The sequence below is a fragment of the Chelonia mydas genome, chromosome 6 (genome assembly GCF_015237465.2).
Source record: "Chelonia mydas isolate rCheMyd1 chromosome 6, rCheMyd1.pri.v2, whole genome shotgun sequence".
Classification (NCBI taxonomy): Eukaryota; Metazoa; Chordata; order Testudines; family Cheloniidae; genus Chelonia; species Chelonia mydas.
In genome coordinates this window covers 11,121,279-11,137,407 of record NC_051246.2, presented here as the reverse complement: position 1 = coordinate 11,137,407, position 16,129 = coordinate 11,121,279, and the positions used below count along the sequence as shown (strand labels likewise).

Sequence of the window (16,129 nt, the reverse complement as noted above, 5' to 3'; positions counted from 1 at the left end):
ATACACGGGGTCAGGGAGAGGGGCTCACAACTCCCCCCCCAAATCAGCTTATACAATCACAGCTCTGCCAAGCTGCCCCAACTAATCCCTCCATCATTCAGCATAGCTACTCCCAGTATAGGGAATGCAGCTGCAGTGCGTGCAGATAATTCCCTGGGGCTCTTGCCGGCCCCGGGGGGCACAGTTAAGGTTACCGGAGCATTTGGCTTCACTTTGTATTTCCTGGTTTGCAGAGGTCAAAGTTTTGCTGAACGCAACGTTCTGGGAGGACCCAAGAGAGCCTCAGGCAGCCTTCCCTCTGCGTTTATGAAGATTTTTGAACAGAAAGAAGCGTTATTCGTGGGAGTTGGTGGTCATTTAGGCAGTTGTAATCCTACTGTGGTTATTGAATGTAATGACACCACCTAGCTCACGCATGGTGCTTTGGCTCAGTACATTGAGAAAGGAGGTAAATCTCTTTAGCCCAAGAATAGAGGTGGGGAAATTGAGGGACAAAGAGGTGAAGAGACTTGGTCAAGGTCTCTCAGCAGCCAAGCCAGGACTGGACCCCATGACTCCTGAGTCCCACCACACAGCCACACGGTTGCTGTGTGATTCCCACCCCTGCATCCCCCCTGTATGGTTTGTTGTGGGGGCAGTACTGGGTTTACAATGGCACCGGGGCGCCGGGCCCACACTCAGAAGGGGCTCTGGCACCCGGACTGTGGCCCCGCCCCCACCCCACTCCACCCATGCTGCGCCATAAGGCCCCGCCCACACGCAGCCTCTTCCCCCTGTGGCCCCGCCCACCACTCGCTTCGCTCCACTCCCTCCCCCAGGGCCTCGGGGGTGCAGTGTGGGCAGGGCCTTGGGGGGGGAAGAGGCAGAGCAGGGGGCAGGGTCTTGGGGGGAAGCCTTGGGGGGAAGAGGCCGAGCGGGGGGCAGGGTTTCAGGGCGGGGCATGGGCGGAGCTGGGGGCAGGGCCATCGTCTGGGTGCCTGGGTCCATAAAAGATTAATCTGGCCCTGCGTGGAGCGCTGGGGTTAAGGGTCCTGCTTTGAAATGTTTGCAGTGTGTAGCTGCTAACAGGGCGGGTGAGAGAAACCTCAGACATGGGCCGTGCCCCAAATACTGTATGAAATTAGTCATCAGCAAGTGCTTTGTTGTGTCCAGATCCCCAGCCCAGGATAATGCTGAAAGGGGGTCGGCTGGAGGGAAGGGGCTGTGCACACCCCAGAGAGGTGCGAAGTGGCGTCTCAGATGGAGTGTGAGCTGCTCCATTCACCTCAGTGGGTGTTCCCATCCCTCACACACACACACACTGCTGGGGAGCCTGTGATATGCATCGAGCATGCCTGTTCTCAACTCCTCACGCCAGCCTCTGGCCTGGTTGACGCTACAGCGTGAGGGGGGCATAGGGCGGCTGATGTCAACCTAACTCTGTAAGCGTCTACGCTGAAATGTAGCTCCCACCCCCGTGAGTCGCCCACTGCAGCTACTTGCATTGCCTGTTGGCTGTCAGCAGCGTGGTCTTGGTGCCGGGTCCCCATATGCCTGTTCTCAGCTCCCACCCAGAGGGGCAGGGCTGCCCCAGAGGCTGGTTCCTATGGGAGTATCAAGGAGAGGGGCTCAGACTTCCATGGTAGACCAGAGCTTCCCCGGATGGCAGCTCACAGGGGTGGGGAGAGAAAACGCCTCAGACACCCTAGAATGGCTCAGACACCCCCAGACCCCAAAGAGGAGGGGAGAATATGGGGCAGGCGCCCCCCTCCTGTAATCCCTCCACTCACTCTGCCACCCAGCCCTATGTCACTTCTCCAGTCCTCACCCCCTTCCCCGACCCCTTGTGGTCCCCTTCCCATAATCCCCCCACTCCTTGCCACAGCCCCTCCTCCCCGTGCCTTTACCTCTATTTCCCCCTCCCCTCCCAGCAAACATTCACATAGTTCATCTTTTTCTTTAAAAAAAATAATAAAAAAAATTTCAGCCCCTGCTGAACTCAAGAGTGCCGGTCCCCAAACTGACAACAGCCTGTGGACAGGGGCTACCCGCCTTCAGTTCAGCTTCTTGCCAAGAGTCCGGTGTGACGCTATAGGGCCGGGGCGCAGGGCAGGAGATCAGTGACCTTAGCAGGTCCCCCGGGGGCCAATCAGGGCCTGGGACTAATTTCTCTCTGACGAGCCTCTTCACAAGTCTTTCTGCCCGTGGAATCCGATTGGTTCACAGCTGTTAGGCACACGCCCATTGAAAGTGCCCAACTCTGTTTCAGCTCCCATTTGGATTCCCCGCAGGGGCAGAGGGATCTCATGCAGTAGTAGGGTGACCAGACAGTAAATGTGACAAGTTGGGACAGGGGGTGGGAGGTAATAGGCCCCTATATCATAGAATCATAGAATATCAGGGTTGGAAGGGACCTCAGGAGGTCATCTAGTCCAACCCCCTGCTCAGAGCAGGACCAATCCCCAAGTAAATCATCCCAGCCAGGGCTTTGTCAAGCCTGACCTTAAAAACTTCTAAGGAAGGAGATTCTACCACCTCCCTAGGTAACGCATTCCAGTGTTTCACCACCCTCCTAGTGAAAAGGTTTTTCCTAATATCCAACCTAAATCTCCCCCACTGCAACTTGAGACCATTACTCCTTGTTCTGTCATCTGCTACCACTGAGAACAGTCTAGAGCCATCCTCTTTGGAACCCCCTTTCAGGTAGTTGAAAGCAGCTATCAAATCCCCCCTCATTCTTCTCTTCCGCAGACTAAACATCCCCAGTTCCCTCAGCCTCTCCTCATAAGTCATGTGTTCCAGCCCCTTAATCATTTTTGTTGCCCTCCGCTGGACTCTTTCCAATTTTTCCACATCCTTCTTGTAGTGTGGGGCCCAAAACTGGACACAGTACTCCAGATGAGGCCTCACCAATGTCGAATGGAGGGGAACGATCACATCCCTCGATCTGCTGGCAATGCCCCTACGTATACATCCCAAAATGCCATTGGCCTTCTTGGCAACAAGGGCACACTGTTGACTCCTATCCAGCTTCTCGTCCACTGTAACCCCTAGGTCCTTTTCTGCAGAACTGCTGCCTAGCCATTCGGTCCCTAGTCTGTAGCGGTGTGTGGGATTCTTCTGTCCGAAGTGCAGGAGTCTGCACTTGTCCTTGTTGAACCTCATCAGGTTTCTTTTGGCCCAATCCTCCAATTTGACTAGGTCCCTCTGTATCCTATCCCTACCCTCCAGTGTATCTACCTCTCCTCCCAGTTTAGTGTCATCCGCAAACTTGCTGAGGGTGCAATCCACACCATCCTCCAGATCATTTATGAAGATATTGAACAAAACCGGCCCCAGGACCGACCCTTGGGGCACTCCACTTGATACCGGCTTGATATAAGAAAAAGCCCTGAATATCAGGACTGTCCCTATAAAATCGGGACATCTGGTCCCCCTATCCGCACCACTGATCAGTTTCACCCCTGCAGTTCCAAGGGAAAGGAGATCCGACAGGAATGCCAAATTCTAGAGAAATGGCCCCACTGGGGGCGTGTAGGGGCCAGGAGAGGGCTCGAGTTGGTAACCAAGCGGCTGTGCTGTGATCCCTGGTGTCCACACCCTACCAACCACTTCCTCAAGTCAAAAACCATGGGAAATTCCTCCCCAACTACTTGGTTAAGGCAGATTTCTGGTTGTCCCTGTGCCCTTCCCAGAAGTGGAGAGCAGCTAAATGTAACCCTCTGCAAATGGGACACGCAGCAGTAAGGGACACGCCACCCCCCGGAATGTAACCTTAACTCTGCCCCCAAGGAACGATGCCCCAACTCGCCCCGGCAGATGTGGTGCCACTCTCCTCCCAGCTGGGACAGAGCACTGTGGGGACACAGAGCGTGTCCTCGCTGAGCCACGTTCAGGGCAGGCTTAGGGAACAGCCCCAACCTCTGGAGCCTCTGGAAGCTCCCCTTCACTCCCCCCGGCCTTGCAGTGCATGGTCACCTATCTTCTCATCCCCACAGCAAGAAGAGGCAACTGCGTTCCCCGCCCATCACAAACCACATAGATCAGCCCAGGAACAAGGGTCCCTGATCACCCTGGGGACAGATGCCCCTCTCCTCCTATGACAGTGCAGCCCACCTGCCCAGCCAATCCAGCTGGCCCTAGCACAGAGCATGTACAGACAATGGCACATTCACAGAATCAGTCCCAATGGGCAGCCCTAGTGGCCTAATGGATAAGGCCTTGGCTTCCTAAGCCAGAAATTTTGGGTTCAAGTCCCATCTGGGGTGAAAAACTACCCTACTCACAGGTGGGGGCATGGGACATGGCACCCCGATCTGGCCCCAGGCTGGCTCTTGGAGACAGGGAATGGGACCCTCTAGGGTCCAAGGTGGGGGGACTAGCTGGCTCAGGGGGGCAGGGACATTCTGACTGGGCACCTGTTCAGTGGTTCCCTGTCTGAGGTGAGTTTATTGGGTCTCAGCACAAATTTCCCCTGTCCTGCAAGTTTCACTAACCAGTCCCCCTTGCTCCCTGAGGGCTGGACGGAGTACAGAGACCGACCTCCCATCAAGTGGGGGCTCTCCCCGGGCCCCCCAGCCTAGGCACTGGGAGGTCTCCTGTCAGCTAGTTGCACACTGACTGCAACATGATGCAAGCAGGGTGGAGAGGTGTTAAATGACACCGGGGGGACTAGGGCGGGAGTGGGGCTGGCCTCAGCCCACAAGTCACAAACCACACGGTGCAGATGACATAACCAAGGCAGGGTTCCTGTGCGAGCGTGAAAGGCAGAGCGAAAGGATATGGCAATAGGTCAGGGTTCTTGGAAGCTAGGCATCTCCTCTTCGGGGGATGAAGGGGTCAAAGGGGTTAAGGGCAGGGTTAGGGTTTGAGGGGTGGAGTAGCGGTGTCCCCACTCTGGATGGGGAGGTGGCTGTGCAGGAGGATGCTCTGATCCAGTTTCCTTCAATACCCCACTCTCCTGTAGGGCCAGCCCCCACCCTGGGGTACAACATTGACACTGTCCACCCGGAGGTGCTCGCCCCCAAGGTCAGTAGGACTTTCGGGTACCAGGTGCTGCAGTTCAAAGATGCAAGGTAAGAGACCCACCCTGCACTGCAAGAAAGACCCGGAGTTAGAGGGGGCTGGGAATCAGGACTCCTGGGTTCTATCCCCAGCTCTGGGAGGGCAGTGGGGCCAGAGCAGGGGGCGGGGAGTCAGGACTCCAGACTGTGGGGATTGCCAGGCCCCTGCCCACTCTTTCCCGGTGGGATCCCCCCCCAGCTTGTGTATGATCCCTACTGGGTCATGCACAAACCATGATGCTGACTCCCTCTTCCCCTTTCACTACCCGAATGCATGCTGCATCCACCAGGCCTAATTGGGAAGTGAGAGTATGTCAGGGGGCCCCAGCAGGCAGCACTGGGGTGGGATGACCCAATGAAGGACTAACTGGAACACAGAAATCAGGAAGGAGGTGGGGTCTCATCATGTGTTAGAGCAGGGAGGGGGCTGGGAGTCAGGATGCCTGGGTTCTATCCCCACCCTCTGTGGGGTCCCTGGCAAGCAGGTATTTCCCACCCCCGGCGTCTGATCTGCCTTGTTTTACAGCATCATCGTGGGAGCGCCAGGTGACCAGAACTCCACAGGGCAGTTGTACCAGTGTGCTGTGAAGAAAGGCTCCTGCCAGGTCATCCCATTGCCGGGTGGGTCTGGGGAGAAATCAGGGTGGCAGGGGGCACGGGGCACTGGACAGCGCGAAGCACTGACCCCATTTCCCTCTCCTTGCAGCGAGTGCTCAAATGGCGCATCTCGGCATGGCACTGGCGAGCAGTGGCTCAGACGCCCAGCTGATTGTGAGTGTGCCGGAGGGGGCGGGGGGGCATTGGCTGCGGGACAGGTCCTGATGGGACGTCTCCAGCTCTGCTGGGGAATAGACAGTTGGGGAAGCTCCTGCCTCAGGTGGGGAGAGGCTAGATGGGGCGTCTCCCTCTCTGCCGTCCCCTCTTGGATTCTCCTGCTGTTGGGCTCATACCTGGAGACCCAGGCCCCAGCCCCATCTCCCTTCCCGGTCGGGTTTGGCTCAGTCATAGACACTCTGATTTCCAGTCCTATGTGCTTCCCCCGCCAATCCCATACATGGCTGGTAACTGCCCTGCTCGGTGCCCCCCGTAGGCCTGCGGCTCTGGCTTGAACCGAACGTGTGATGGAAACCAGTACCTGAGTGGGGTCTGCTACCTCTTCAAGGAACACCTGGAGCAGCCCAAGGAGATGACGCCGGGATTTGAAAGTAAGGAGCTGACAAACTCAAAGCACTGAGACCCCATTGCAGGAGTCCTGGCTCCCCACTCTAACCCACCAGACCCTACTCCCCTCCGAGAGCTGGGGAGAGAACCCAGGAGTCCTGGCTTCCCGCTCTAACCCACCAGACCCCACTCCCCTCCCCGAGCTGGGAACAGAACCCAGGAGTCCTGGCTCCCGCCTCCTACCCCACACTCCAACCCTCTCTGGTGGTTCCCCACAGAATGCCTGAAGGGGAATGTGGATCTGGTGTTTCTCTTCGATGGATCAGCCAGCATGAACCCTGTCCAGTTCAATGCCATCAAGGACTTCATGGTCGACGTGATGGAGAAGCTGGGAAACTCCACAATACATGTATGTGGTTGACTCCTGCCCTTCCTGGTGATACTGGCCGGGCCCCATCTCCCCAGACGGGTGCTACAGGACTCTGCTTTCCATCTCCCAGCCATGCCCCATCTCCCAGCTTGGCACTAGGGGGTGCTGTGTTACGGGGGGGGTGCTGGCCGTGGCCCATCTCCCAGCTTGGCACTAGGGGGCGCTGTGTTATGGGGGGGTCCTGGCTGTGGCCCATCTCCCAGCTTGGCACTAGGGGGCACTGTGTTACGAGGGGTCCTGGCCGTGGCCCATCTCCCAGCTTGGCACTAGGGGGCGCTGTGTTACGGGGGGGGGGTCCTGGCCATGCCCCATCTCCCAGCTTGGCACTAGGGGCGCTGTGTTGCAGGGGGTCCTGGCCGTGGCCCATCTCCCAGCTTGGCACTAGGGGGCGCTGTGTTGCAGGGGGTCCTGGCCGTGGCCCATCTCCCAGCTTGGCACTAGGGGGCGCTGTGTTACGGGGGGTCCTGGCCGTGGCCCATCTCCCAGCTTGGCACTAGGGGGCGCTGTGTTGCAGGGGGGTCCTGGCCATGCCCCATCTCCCAGCTTGGCACTAGGGGGCGCTGTGTTACGGGGGGTCCTGGCCGTGGCCCATCTCCCAGCTTGGCACTAGGGGGTGCTGTGTTACGGGGGGTCCTGGCCGTGGCCCATCTCCCAGCTTGGCACTAGGGGGTGCTGTGTTACGGGGGGTCCTGGCCGTGGCCCATCTCCCAGCTTGGCACTAGGGGGCGCTGTGTTGCAGGGGGGTCCTGGCCGTGGCCCATCTCCCAGCTTGGCACTAGCGGGCGCTGTGTTACGGGGGGTCCTGGCCGCGGCCCATCTCCCAGCTTGGCACTAGGGGGTGCTGTGTTACGGGGGGGTCCTGCCCATGCCCCATCTCCCACCTTGGCACTAGGGGCGCTGTGTTGCAGGGGGGTCCTGGCCGTGGCCCATCTCCCAGCTTGGCACTAGGGGGCGCTGTGTTGCAGGGGGGTCCTGGCCGTGGCCCATCTCCCACCTTGGCACTAGGGGTGGTCCTGGCCAGTCCCTATCTCTCAGCCTGGCTCTAAGGAGTGCTGTACAGCAGGGATCCCAGCCCTGCCCTGTCTACCGGCATGGGGGGGTGGGGGGGTGCTGTTCTGACAACCCCTCTTCCCCGCCAGTTTGCCGCAGTGCAGTTTTCCCTGGAGGTGAAGACAGAATTTGACTTTAACAATTACAAACGAAACCGAAATCCCCGGGAACTCCTGAAGAATGTGACGCACATGAAAAGCCTGACAAACACCTTCGAAGCCATCAACTATGTTGCGTGAGTAACCAGGGGCGGGAGGGAGAGACGGACCCGTGACAACCAGCCCCCCACGCCCCACCCCAGAGGTGGCTGCATCTCAGTGCCGGGGGAGGGATCCTTGTAGAAACAGCTCCTGTGCCCAGCTCTGGAAGTGGCTACTTCTGAGTTCGTCTGCACCCTTTCGCTGTGTCCTGCAGAGACAAGGTTTTCATCCCAGAGCGTGGCGCCCGGGAAGATGTGACGCGCGTGATGATCATTATCACGGACGGAGACCCCAGTGACAGAGGGAATGTGACCGCTGCCAAAAATAAGAAAATTGTTCGCTACATCATTGGGGTAAGGAACCCAGGAGTCCTGGCTCCCAGCCCCCCACTGCTCTAACCCACTCCCCTCCCAGAGCTCAGGAGAGAACCCAGGCATTCTGGCCCATTGGGACTGACACAGGCACCAACGTCCCCTCTTGCTCTCTCCAGATTGGCAATAACTTTCACCGGAACGAGTCCCAGGCCTTCTTGACACAGTTCGCCTCAGAGCCCACAAGCCAGTTTGTCAAGGTGCTGGACAACTTCGAAAAGCTCAAAGGCCTCTTCAGTGAGCTGCAGGCCAAGATCTACGCCATCGAAGGTACCGGCGCCCCCTGGTGTGTGGCCTGGATTGTGGTGGGCACAGCTTGGCAGCACCCCCTGGTGCATGCACTGGACATCTGCAGCTCCCCCAGCGTCCCCGGTGCATGCACTGGACATTGCGCAGCCCCCAGTGCCCCCTGGAGTATGCACTGGACATGCACAGCCCCCAGTGCCCCTGGTGCATGCACTGGACATGCACAGTCTCCCCCCAACACCCCTGGTGCATGCACTGGACATCTGCAGCTCCCCCAGCGTCCCCGGTGCATGCACTGGACATTGCGCAGCCCCCAGTGCCCCCTGGGAGTATGCACTGGACATGCACAGCCCCCAGTGCCCCTTGTGCATGCACTGGACATGCACAGTCTCCCCCCAACACCCCCTGGTGCATGCACTGGACATCTGCAGCTCCCCCAGCGCCCCTGGTGCATGCACTGGACATTGCGCAGCCCCCAGTGCCCCCTGGAGCATGCACTGGACATGCACATCCCCTAGCGCCCCCTGGTGCATGCACTGGACATGCACAGCCCCCCAACACCCCCTGGTGCATGGACTGGCCATGAACAGCCCCCCCCAACACCCCCTGGTGCATGCACTAGACATGCACAGTCCCTAGTGCCCCCTGGTCCATGCACTGGACATGCACAGCCCCCCAACACCCCCTGGTGCATGCACTGGCCATGAACAGCCCCCCCCCCCCAACACCCACAGGTGCATGCACTGGACATGCACAGTCCCTAGTGCCCCCTGGTGCATGCACTGGCCATGAACAGCCCCCCCCCCAACACCCTCTGGTGCATGCACTGGACATGCACAGTCCCTAGTGCCCCCTGGTGCATGCACTGGACATGCACAGTCCCTAGTGCCCCCTGGTGCATGCACTGGACATGCACAGCTCCCCCAGTGGATGCACTGGACATGGACAGCAGCCCAGAGCACACGCTGGACACAGAACTAGCAATTCCCCTACGGCTGAAAAGCTGAGGCACATAATCCGAACCCAGGAGGCCTGACTCCCCCCACCCCCCACTTCTCTAATCCACTAGACCCCCCACTCCCTTCCCAGAGCCCGGGATAGGACCCAGGAGTCCAGACTCCCAGCCCCCCCCTGCTCTAACCATCCATTCTGTCAGCTGTCACCGAGATGCAGCTGTCTCTGGGGTGAGGCGTGGGGGCTCTTCATACAGGGGTCACTGCTCTGAGCTCCCACCCCTGTCTGTCTTGCAGGTACCAGCAGCCGCAGCTCCTTCCACCTGGAGCTCTCATCCAGTGGATTCAGTGTGGACCTGGACAAAGTGAGCCACAAGGAGGGGGCCTGGGCTATAGTGATTTGGGGTGGGGGGGGGTCTGAGCTATTGAGGTTCAGGAGGGTGGGAGAGGGCTATGGGGTTCAGAGGTGGGGGGATGGCTTTTGGGAGCTTGGGGGGGTTGGGGAGGGGCCTGGGCTGTGGGAGTTCAGGAATGAGCTGGGGCTACAGGGATTTGGGAGGGTGGGGAGGCTGGGCCATGGGGGTTCAGAAGAGTCATAGAGGGGCCAGGACTATAGGGGTTCAGGAGGGGAGGGACCTGGACTATGGGGGGGAATGGGCTATGGGAGTTTGGGGGGGGGGTGTCAGGGAGGGACCCAGGCATGGGAGTTGAGGGGCTCCCCATTCCCTCTGCCCTCCCCTTTGCCCCATGGCGTGTCTCTCTCTCCCCCTGCAGGAAAGGGTGGTGCTGGGGGCCGTGGGGGCAGATGATTGGGCGGGGGGCCTGATTGAGCTGCGGAGCAACCCGCTGCTGGAGACCTTCATCGGGAGCCCCTCAGCCAGTGAGCAGATAAAGGACGCCTACCTGGGTATGTTACCCCCAGCCCCTAGAGCCTCCCAGCCTGCCCCAGCATCCTCCATCTGTGGGGTGGGGCGCGGGGGCCATGTATACAGGGATCCCTCACCCGGTTCTCACAGGGGGGAATCCCTGGGTTGTGCGTACAGCCCTGGGGCGAGGGCCTCTGCAGCTGTGTGGCTCTCTGGGTACTGAAGCTTTGGAGGGCTGATGGGGGCGCACCCTGCCGCCCCTCTGCACCCCCATGGGCAGGGCTAGAGAGGCCTGCCCATCCCCCTCTCATCCGGAGAGGTTTCCTGCCCCCCAGGCTACGCGGTGAAATCCATGCAGCACCAGAACAGAACTCTCTGCGCCGCGGGAGCCCCCCGCTATCAGCACGTTGGGAGGGTTTTCGTGTTTGAAATCGACCCCCGCACCTCCAACTGGACAGAAACTCAGCACATCAGGGGCAACCAAGTGAGACCGGGACGGCCGGGCTGCAGGGAGGGGGCGGGGGCTCGGCAGGGGGCGCTGGGCTGCAGGGAGCGGGTGGGGGGCTCAGCAGGGGGCGCTGGGCTGCTGAGAGCGGGTGGGGGGCTCAGCAGGGGGCGCTGGGCTGCAGGGAGCGGGTGGGGGCTCAGCAGGGGGCGCTGGGCTGCAGGGAGCGGGTGGGGACTCAGCAGGGGGCGCCGGGCTGCAGGGAGCGGGAGGGGGGCTCGGCAGGGGGCGCTGGGCTGCAGGGAGCGGGGGGGGCTCAGCAGGGGGCGCTGGTCTGCAGGGAGCAGGCAGGGGCTCGGCAGGGGGCGCTGGGCTGCAGGGAGCGGGCGGGGGCTCAGCAGGGGGCGCTGGGCTGCAGGGAGCGGGGGGGGCTCAGCAGGGGGCGCTGGGCTGCAGGGAGCAGGCAGGGGCTCAGCAGGGGGCGCCGGGCTGCAGGGAGCGGGCGGGGGGCTCAGCAGGGGGCGCTGGGCTGCAGGGAGCGGGCGGGGGCTCAGCAGGGGGCGCTGGGCTGCAGGGAGCGGGTGGGGGCTCAGCAGGGGGCGCCGGGCTGCAGGGAGCGGGGGGGGCTCAGCAGGGGGCGCTGGGCTGCAGGGAGCGGGGGGGGCTCAGCAGGGGGCGCTGGGCTGCAGGGAGCGGGTGGGGGCTCAGCAGGGGGCGCTGGGCTGCAGGGAGCGGGGGGGGCTCAGCAGGGGGCGCTGGTCTGCAGGGAGCAGGCAGGGGCTCGGCAGGGGGCGCTGGGCTGCAGGGAGGGGGCAGGAGGCTCAGCAGGGGGCGCTGGGCTGCAGGGAGCAGGCAGGGGCTCAGCAGGGGGCGCTGGGCTGCAGGGAGGGGGCAGGAGGCTCAGCAGGGGGCGCCGTGCTGCTGAGAGCGGGTGGGGGCTCAGCAGGGGGCGCTGGGCTGCAGGGAGCGGGGGGGGCTCAGCAGGGGGCGCTGGGCTGCAGGGAGCGGGTGGGGGGCTCAGCAGGGGGCGCCGGGCTGCAGGGAGGGGGCAGGAGGCTCAGCAGGGGGCGCTGGGCTGCAGGGAGCGGGGGGGGGCTCAGCAGGGGGCGCTGGGCTGCTGAGAGCGGGTGGGGGCTCAGCAGGGGGCGCCGTGCTGCTGAGAGCGGGCGGGGGCTCGGCAGGGGGCGCCGGTCTGCTGGGTGCAGTGAGAGGCTCACTAGGGGGCGCTGTGGTTGCTCCCTACCTCTCTGACCCCCACCCGCCGTTTGGTTTGCAGATTGGCTCCTATTTCGGGTCAGTTCTGTGCTCGGTGGACGTGGACGGGGATGGGGACACGGACGTGCTTCTTGTGGGGGCCCCCCTGTACTATGAGGAGAGGAGTGGGGGCAGGGTCCACATCTATCGCTTGGACCAGGTGAGTAAGGGGGACCCTGGGGCTAGGAGCGTGGAGGATGGGGGGGGGTCTCCCCAGCAGGAGGGTCTCCCTAAGGGGTTCCCAGGGCATTGCTGGGGGGACACTGACTCTGTATCTAACCTTTCCGTGCTCACTCCCCAGGCCGGGCTCACCAACACTTCCGTGCTCCAGGGAGCCACGGGGAACCCCCTGGGCCGCTTCGGCGCAGCCATCACAGCACTGGCTGACCTGAACGGGGACGGCTGGGCTGACGTAGCCGTGGGGGCACCTCTGGAGAGCGAGGAGCAGGGCGCTGTCTATATATACAACGGCCACCACAGGGAGATCAACACACACTACAGCCAGGTCAGGAGCGGCAGTAGGGGGCGCTGTGCCCCATGTCCCAGCCTGGTACTAGGGGCCGCTGTGCTGTGCGGGGTCCTGGCTATGACCCGTCTCCCAGCCTGGTACTAGGGGTCGCTGTGCCGCAGGGGGTTCTGGCCATGCCCTGTCTCCCAGCCTGGCACTAGGGGGCACTGTGTCATGGGGGTCCTGGCCATGTCCTGTCTCCCAGCCTGGCACTAGGGGGCGCTGTGTCATGGGGGAGGTCCCAGTCATGGCCTATCTCCCAGCCTGGCACTAGGGGGCGCTGTGCCATGAGGGAGGTCCCAGTCATGGCCTATCTCCCAGCCTGGCACTAGGGGGCGCTGTGCCATGAGGGAGAACCCAGTCATGGCCTATCTCCCAGCCTGGCACTAGGGGGCGCTGTGCCATGAGGGAGCTCCCAGTCATGGCCTATCTCCCAGCCTGGCACTAGGGGGTGCTGTGCCATGAGGGAGGTCCCAGTCATGGCCTATCTCCCAGCCTGGCACTAGGGGGCGCTGTGCCATGAGGGAGGTCCCAGTCATGGCCTATCTCGCAGCCTGGCACTAGGGGGTGCTGTGCCATGAGGGAGGTCCCAGTCATGGCCTATCTCCCAGCCTGGCACTAGGGGGTGCTGTGCTATGGGGAGTCCTGGCCATGTACCATCTCCTGGCACTATGGGGGCCCTGTGCTGCAAGAATCCAGCATTCACATTCTCATACTGTCGTGATTTCCCCCCGCTCCGTGTTCCACAGAGAATTGAGGGCGCGACACTCTCTCCTGGTGTGAAATACTTTGGCCAATCCATTCATGGACAGATGGACCTCAGTGGGGACGGGCTATCAGACCTCACCGTTGGGGCTCTAGGAGAGGTGATCATGCTGAGGTGAAGCTGTTTCCCGGACTCCTGGGTTCTCTTCCTAGAGAGTGGGACACGGGGCCTTTCCCCTCTAGGGGTTGCTGGGTCCCGTCTGGCTTGAGGGCAGGGGGACTGGCTGGATCAAGGGGTGGGGAATGGGCCACCAGACCTTTCTCCTCTAGGGGGTGCTGGTTGACACTGTCCATTGTTTCCCCAGCTCCCGGCCCATCCTGACGGTGGTCCCCACAATGTCGTTCTCGCCAAAGGAAATCCCGGTAAAGCAGGTGGAGTGTTCAGGGCGTGATTCCTCCCGGCAGGGTGTTGAGATTACCCTCAACGTCTGCTTCAGTGCCAGCCGAGCCACCAAGCGCTACCAAGGTCAGAGACAGGGTCTGAACCACATCCTCTAACCCATTAGGTCCCACTCCTCTCCCAGAGCTGGAGCCCAGGAGTCCTGGCTCCCAGCTCTTCCTGCTCTAACCCACTCACCCGTACTCCAACCTTTATGCATTCCCCCGCTTCTCTCCCGCCAGAGCCTCTCTCTGCCAACCTCACCTACTGGCTGGAGATTGACGCCAATCGCATGAGGAGCCGAGGGGTGTTTGGGAATGGGCAGAGGAACACGTCTGGGACCATGGAGATCTCGGAGGAGAAGGACTGCAAAACAGAGATGATCCAGATATCAGTAAGGTCCCACCCCGTGGCCCGCAGCGGGAACTGGCTAACCCATTGGGATAATAGCACAGCTGCCTTGGGAGCGGGTCACGGTGGCTGTTTATACAAGGGATCCCTTGCCCAGTGCCGCAATGTGGCCACCTCTGGGGTGGGGTGCAGGGACTGGTTAGACAGGGATCCCTTGCCCGGCACTGAGCTGCAGCAGCCTCTGGGGTGGAGCGTTTACACAGCGATCACTCTCTGTTCAGAACTGCATTGAGGATTACATCACGGCAATCAAGATCTCGCTGCACTTTGCCCTCCAAGAGGACGGTGGCCTGAGCAGGACCCCGAGCCCGGTGCTGAACCCCTTGTACAACTCGTCAGCGACAGAGGTGAGGGGAGCCCGGCCTGGCGTTGCTCGGCTCTGTGGGGCTGGCTGGGCTCCGGGGCTGATCTGGGAGGCGGCCAGCCCAGTCCAGCTGATCTGGTATTAACTTTCGGGCTCTGTTCTCTGTTGCAGATCCCCTTCGAGAAGAACTGTGGGGAGGACGGGGTGTGCAACGCCGATCTGCAAATCCGCTTCCACCAGAATAGGTACAGCAGGGGGGCACCGTTCTGCAGGGAGCGGGGCGGGGGCTGAGCAGGGGGCACTGGGCTTCAGGGAGCGGGTGGGGGCTCAGCAGGGGGCGCTGGGCTGCAAGGGGAGGGCGGGGGCTCGGCAGGGGGCGCTGGGCTGCAGGGAGAGGGGGGCTCGGCGGGGGGTGCTGGGCTGCAGGGGGAGGACGGGGGCTCGGCAGGGGGCGCTGGGCTGCAGGGAGAGGGGGGCTCGGCGGGGGGTGCTGGGCTGCAGGGGGAGGACGGGGGCTCGGCAGGGGGCGCTGGGCTGCAGGGAGAAGGGGGCTCGGCAGGGGGCGCTGGGCTGCAAGGGGAGGGCGGGGGCTCGGCGGGGGGCGCTGGGCTGCAGGGAGAGGGGGGCTCGGCAGGGGGCGCTGGGCTGCAGGGAGAAGGGGGCTCGGCAGGGGGCGCTGGGCTGCAAGGGGAGGGCGGGGGCTCGGCGGGGGGCGCTGGGCTGCAGGGAGAGGGGGGCTCGGCGGGGGGTGCTGGGCTGCAGGGAGTGGGTAGGGGCTCAGCAGGGGGTGCTGGGCTGCAGGGAGAGGGTGGCTCGGCAGGGGGTGCTGGGCTGCAGGGGGAGGGCGGGGGCTCAGCAGGGGGCACTGGGCTGCAGGGAGAGGGGGGCTCGGCAGGGGGCGCTGGGCTGCAGGGAGAAGGGGGCTCAGCAGGGGGTGCTGGGCTGCAGGGGGAGGTCGGGGGCTCAGCAGGTGGCGCTGGGCTGCAGGGAGAGGGGGGCTCGGCAGGGGGCGCTGGGCTGCAGGGGGAGGGCGGGGGCTCAGCAGGGGGTGCTGGGCTGCAGGGAGAGGGCGGGGGCTCAGCAGGGGGTGCTGGGCTGCAGGGGGAGGGTGGGGGCTCGGCAGGGGGTGCTGGGCTGCAGGGAGAAGGGGGCTCGGCAGGGGGCGCTGGGCTGCAGCGGGAGGGCGGGGGCTCGGCAGGGGGCGCTGGGCTGCAGGGGGAGGGCGGGGGCTTGGCAGGGGGCGCTGGGCTGCAGGGAGAAGGGGGCTCGGCAAGGAGTGCTGGGCTGCAGGGGGAGGGCGGGGGCTCAGCAGGGGGCGCTGGGCTGCAGGGAGAAGGGGGCTCGGCAAGGAGTGCTGGGCTGCAGGGGGAGGGCGGGGGCTCAGCAGGGGGCTCTGGGCTGCAGGGGGAGGGGGGCTCAGCACGGGGAGCTGGGCTGCAGGGGGAGGGGGGCTTGGCAGGGGGTGCTGGGCTGCAGGGGGAGGGCGGGGGCTCAGCAGGGGGCGCTGGGCTGCAGGGAGAAGGGGGCTCGGCAGGGGGCGCTGGGCTGCAGGGGGAGGATGGGGGCTCAGCAGGGGGTGCTGGGCTGCAGGGGGAGGGGGGCTCGGCAGGGGGCGCTGGGCTGCCGGGGGAGGGCGGGGGCTCGGCAGGGGGCGCTGGGCTGCAGGGGGAGGGCGGGGGCTCAGCAGGGGGCTCTGGGCTGCAGGGGGAGGGGGGCTCGGCAGGGGGCGCCGCGCTGCCGGGAG

General features: G+C 63.1%; 1 protein-coding gene across 1 annotated transcript in view; it reads left to right on the top strand.

Moving 5' to 3' along the window:
• ITGAL (integrin subunit alpha L) overlaps nt 1-16,129 on the top strand; it is a 31,110-nt gene that overhangs the window by 7,090 nt on the left and 7,891 nt on the right. Inside the window, exons 2-19 of the mRNA XM_027834585.3 lie at nt 4,946-5,054; nt 5,569-5,663; nt 5,749-5,813; nt 6,133-6,247; nt 6,482-6,612; nt 7,773-7,918; nt 8,098-8,236; nt 8,374-8,524; nt 9,751-9,818; nt 10,228-10,360; nt 10,655-10,803; nt 12,041-12,178; nt 12,320-12,523; nt 13,276-13,406; nt 13,597-13,757; nt 13,913-14,064; nt 14,303-14,428; nt 14,557-14,630. Coding sequence (XP_027690386.2) covers nt 4,946-5,054; nt 5,569-5,663; nt 5,749-5,813; nt 6,133-6,247; nt 6,482-6,612; nt 7,773-7,918; nt 8,098-8,236; nt 8,374-8,524; nt 9,751-9,818; nt 10,228-10,360; nt 10,655-10,803; nt 12,041-12,178; nt 12,320-12,523; nt 13,276-13,406; nt 13,597-13,757; nt 13,913-14,064; nt 14,303-14,428; nt 14,557-14,630 — 2,287 coding nt within the window. The remainder of the gene's footprint in view (nt 1-4,945; nt 5,055-5,568; nt 5,664-5,748; nt 5,814-6,132; nt 6,248-6,481; nt 6,613-7,772; nt 7,919-8,097; nt 8,237-8,373; nt 8,525-9,750; nt 9,819-10,227; nt 10,361-10,654; nt 10,804-12,040; nt 12,179-12,319; nt 12,524-13,275; nt 13,407-13,596; nt 13,758-13,912; nt 14,065-14,302; nt 14,429-14,556; nt 14,631-16,129) is intronic.